The sequence below is a fragment of the Camelina sativa genome, chromosome 3 (assembly GCF_030686135.1).
Source record: "Camelina sativa cultivar CO46 ecotype springtype chromosome 3, ASM3068613v1".
Classification (NCBI taxonomy): Eukaryota; Viridiplantae; Streptophyta; class Magnoliopsida; order Brassicales; family Brassicaceae; genus Camelina; species Camelina sativa.
In genome coordinates, this window is record NC_141882.1 from 16,741,601 (window position 1) to 16,746,136 (window position 4,536).

At 41.9% G+C, this 4,536-nt stretch overlaps 1 protein-coding gene across 1 annotated transcript; it reads right to left on the bottom strand.

Moving 5' to 3' along the window:
• Positions 1-588: 588 nt before the first annotated feature.
• On the bottom strand, positions 589-4,221 carry LOC147947026 (uncharacterized). The gene is made up of 5 exons (XM_087507329.1): positions 3,087-4,221; positions 2,364-2,468; positions 1,707-2,107; positions 1,227-1,413; positions 589-1,019 (listed from the first exon to the last, which is right to left on the bottom strand). The coding sequence occupies exons 1-5, from the start codon at positions 4,219-4,221 to the stop codon at positions 589-591; spliced, it is 2,259 nt and encodes a 752-aa protein (XP_087363455.1).
• Between the last annotated feature and the right edge of the window lie 315 nt (positions 4,222-4,536).

The following is a 4,536-nucleotide window of genomic DNA, read 5'->3' on the forward strand; positions in this document are numbered from 1 at the left end:
ATGATACTAAAAATATAACACTTAAATATGTTAGTTTAAGCGGAATTATAATACAGAGAATAGAGTTGAGAGTAAAGAACAAGGACAACGAGTGGAGAAAATATGAGATTCTATTAGTGTGTTATGATACAATGTCGGCTAGATCTTTTTAAGTAGTAAAATAAACTAGGGCTACTCCCTTTACACAAGGCATCTCGATGATATGGACATAAAGAGAGAGCTAGAGATGATCCCAATGGACACAAGATATAGCGGTTTCCTTAAGTGAAACCACACGTGATCTCATTCGATCTTATCATCTAACGGCTATAAGATGACTTCTAGATCCTTCTCTTAGGCTTCCTTAAGTGATCAGGCTTCATCTCTCCACCTTATGTAGTTAAGGATCGGCCTTAGCAAATGTTTGTACGGACCAGACCATGACCGATCTGATCATAATCAATACTCCCCCTCAAGCTTAATCGAATGAAATGGCTAAGCTTGGAACCCATGAAGCACCTCGTTAAAAAACTTTAACATAGAAAACCACGTGGGACAGAATTATGTTTAGGGAAAAAGAGTGTGATGTCCATGAGTTAGAGAATTTGATCATGGGCGTGTAAGGTCCACGAGTCCAAGCTTGTTGTGTATATGTTCACAAACCTTTAGACTTGCGGCCTTGGTAAAAATTTCCGCCAATTGATCTTCACTCTGAGTATGACAGGGGAGAGTTACCCCTTCTTCAATCTTCTCTCTCACTTTATTGCAATCAACCTTTATGTGTTTGGTTCTCTCATGAAAAACCGGGTTGGTAGCAATGTGGATTACGACTTCATTGTCACAATGCATAGTAATAGGTTTCTTTGACTCAATTCCAAGATCTTTAAGTAGTGCTTTCAGCCATGTGAGTTCATTGGTCAGCTTTCTCATGGCCCAGTTTTCGGCTTCAGCGCTTGAACATGAGACCACTTTTTTGCTTCTTAGACTTCCATGTGACCAAATTTCCTCCAATGAAGGTACAATAACTCGTGGTAGACCTCCTGTCCAATGTATCACCCGCATAGTCAGCATCGCAATAACCTACAATCTCGGTGTTAGAGTTTTGGCCCATCCAAATGCCTTGACCCGGGCTTCCTTTGAGATAGCTCAAGATCTGTTCCACCATGCTCCAATGATACTTGGTTGGAGCCTTCATGTGTTGGCTTACTTGGTTCACCGCGTAACACAAGTAAGATAGATCAGTTTACCAACAAGACGCCGATATCTAGTAACATCTTCATAGGGTTCATCAAACGGATCACGTGGAGCGTGGTCTGCCGTGTGCTTTTTCTTCTCCCCCTTTCGCTTAGCCTGATATCCTTCTTCTAGTGGAGTGAGAACTGGTTTTAATCCGAGCTTCCCGGTCTCATTTAAGATATGGAGGGTATACTTGCGCTAAGAAAGAAATAAACCCTTCGAAGAGCGGTAGATTTCAATGCCAAGAAAGTATTTCAACTCATCGAGTTCTTTAATATCAAATGTGGAGTGAAGAAAGGCTTTGGTGTCGCGGATGCCCACCTTATCAACACCGGATATGATAAGGTCGTCAACATAGATAAGGACCACCACGAGACGGCTTGTGGTGTGGCGTGTGAAAGGCGTATGATTGGCTTCCGAACGCTTGAATCCATGAGTTTTGAGTGTCGAGCTCAGCTTGTGGTACCAAGCCCGAGGGGATTGCTTCAAACCATAGTATGAAGCTTCGCGACCAGAGCAAATTTATCCGTATAGTCAGAGCTGACTGCTTTCTTCCCTTGAGGTAGATCTGCCTTGTCCCAAGTGTGGTTGCGAAGCACGGCACCATTTTCATCCGCTACTGCGTCCAACCAGACTTTCTGGTCTTTGGCCTCATCATACGTTTGGGTAATGTAATTTGAATCAATGGTACCAAGTAACGCCGCATGATCTGGTGGTAGCAGGGCAAGCGAACACACAGCTTCAATAGGATGAGCCACGGCCTGATTATTGTAGTATACACGCTTGTCCTTGAGACGTTCACTTCTTCTTAGAGGTGGTGGAGGAATGGCAGATTTGTGTGGTGTTTCGTCATTGTTTTCGACTTCGACTTCTCCATCATTATATAAAAGATCTGGTCGATAGGTTTGGTTTTATGTGCCCCATCATGCAGTTCTTGATGATCGGATGAAGTGGTCGGCGTTGTAGAGTTCTGAGCCTCCCCAGACTTCTTAGGATAGTGTCGCTCGGTGACCCCAAGATGCTCAAGTAGAAATCGCAAGTTTGTGGCTCGATCCGTAGTGGAGTGTGAGAGATCACGAAGTCTTTCCCATTCTTTCTTCTCGTAGTAACCTTGATCCTCCATGATCTTCACATCCCGAGACACTTACATATGGCCGTTGATCGGATCATAACATTTATAGCCTTTTTTGTTGTCGAATAACCAATGAACATACTTCTTGTCCACTTTGCATCTAGCTTACTCCGTTGTTCTCCTGGTATCAACACAAAACATACACAATAAAACACCCCTAAGTGATCTAATGATTGTTTAGTATTAGTAAGAACTTCAAAAGGAGTTAAGTCGTTTAGAATCTTAGTCAGTGTGCGATTGATGAGATAGCATGTCGTCATCACCGCGTCTCCCCAAAATCTCTTAGGTACATTTGTGTGAAACATCATTGATATAGCAACCTCTATAAGGTGTCCATTCTTCCTTTCTGCCACGCCGTATTGTTTAGCTGTGTATGGACAGCTTGTTTCTTGCAAAATGTCATTCTTAGAGAGATGTTCTTTGAGTTTGTGACTAGTATATTCCCCTCCATTGTCTGATCTCAGTACCTTGATCTTTGCATTAAAATAATTAGTAACATAGTTTTGAAAGTTGATGAAAGCATCATACACACGGTCTTTAGACGGTAACAAACGTATCCAAGTATATTTAGAGTTTTCATCGATAAAAGTCAAAAAATACTTGTTGTTATCTCTAGACAAGCATGGTGATGTCCAAACATCAGAATGAACCAAATCAAAACAATGTTCATAAATAGTAGAAGACTTTGGGAAAATAGTTCTACAATGTTTTCCAAGGATACAAGACTCACAACTATAACTATTAAAGGAAACATTAGGCAATAACAACTCAAGAGCACGAGATTGAGGATGGCCTAGCCTAGCATGCCACAATGCATTATTATTAGATGCAAAGCAAGAAGTAAGAGAAATCGAATTAGAAGGCTTTGATGAAGTTTTCTCTAAAGTATAGAGATCCCCATCTGCATTTCCTTCACCAAGAATCTTTCCGGTCTTAATATACTGAAAATGAATGGTGTTAGGACCATAAATAGTATAGCAATTCAAATCATTAGTCGCCTTCTTTACCGATAAAAGATTAGATGTAAATGTCGGCATATAATAAGCTTTGGAATTCTTTTCAAACAATTTTAAGTTGCCTACACCATCTATTGGAATCCTGTCTCCATTAGCAATAACAACATTCCCTAGGGGAATTTCTATATTGTCTAGTAGACTTGGGTTACTAATCATGTGATGAGAAGCCCCGGAGTCAATGACAAGCGTTTTACTTGGTTTAGAAGCAAAGAAGGTGTTACTAGATTTCTTTAGTTCTGCAATGGACCGTATGAGAGCCTCCAAGTCAGATTTTCTCAACAAGTCTCCATAGGATGCCGCCAGAGCAGTTGTCTCTCCTTGGTTTACCGCACCGGTCCCTTGGCCGCTTGTTCCTTCGTGAGAGAGGTTAGCTTTGAACTTGGCAGGCTTGAGGTGAGGGTCAAGAATCCAACACTTATCCTTCACATGTCCTCTCTTCTTACAATGGTTGCACACCATGATCTTTCTTTCCTCATGTCTATAAAATCCTTTGTTAGCAGTGACAAGTTCCCCTTTACCACTAAACAGGCCAAGAGAACCTTGTTCTTTTTGAACTTGAGCACACACATCATCGAGTGTGGGGAGCTTGTCACCACGGAGAATGTGCTTAATGAGATCATTAAATGTCGGGTTGAGGGTGAGGAGTAGACCGAAGACTTTTTCCTGCTCTTTCCTTTCATTTAGAATCACCGGATCGATGGTACTTGGTCGGAGCATCTCAAGCTCGGCCCATAGTGACCGAAACTTTCCGAAATGCTTAGTGAACTCCAAATCTTCCTGATGTAAGCTATTGATAGCTTTCTTGACTTTAAACACATGGGTTAGGTTGGTTACATTCCCGTACACGTTCGCCAGCATGTCCCATAGCTCTTTGGCTGTCTCACAATAGGAGTAGGCTTCTAAGATAGGGCCGTAAAGCGAATTTTGGAGAACGGCAAGCACAGTCTGATCTTCTTGGAACCACTTGACTTCTTTTTCGAGATCAGCTTCCTTGTCTTCTTCCTTTCCTTCTTTACCGTCTTCTTTGTTGGCTTTCTTGGGGAGCTGGTTTGTTTCAACATAAATCCACAGTCCCTGGCCACTAAGAGCGGTCTTTGTGGTTCTTTTCCACAGTAGATAGTTCGCACCTTTGAGTACCACAGGTGTAACAATTGGTTTTGTAGTTTCCATGGT

What these genes read in the sequence shown, in the direction of transcription:
- LOC147947026 (XM_087507329.1), bottom strand. Translation starts at nt 4,221, where the DNA reads ATGCTGGCGAACGTGTACGGGAATGTAACCAACCTAACCCATGTGTTT. An exon ending in GCCTAATGTTTCCTTTAATA is followed by an intron (nt 2,469 to 3,086) that starts GTTATAGTTGTG and finishes TGTTGATACCAG; the next exon opens with GAGAACAACGGAGTAAGCTA. An exon ending in TCGCGAAGCTTCATACTATG is followed by an intron (nt 1,414 to 1,706) that starts GTTTGAAGCAAT and finishes TTTCTTTCTTAG; the next exon opens with CGCAAGTATACCCTCCATAT.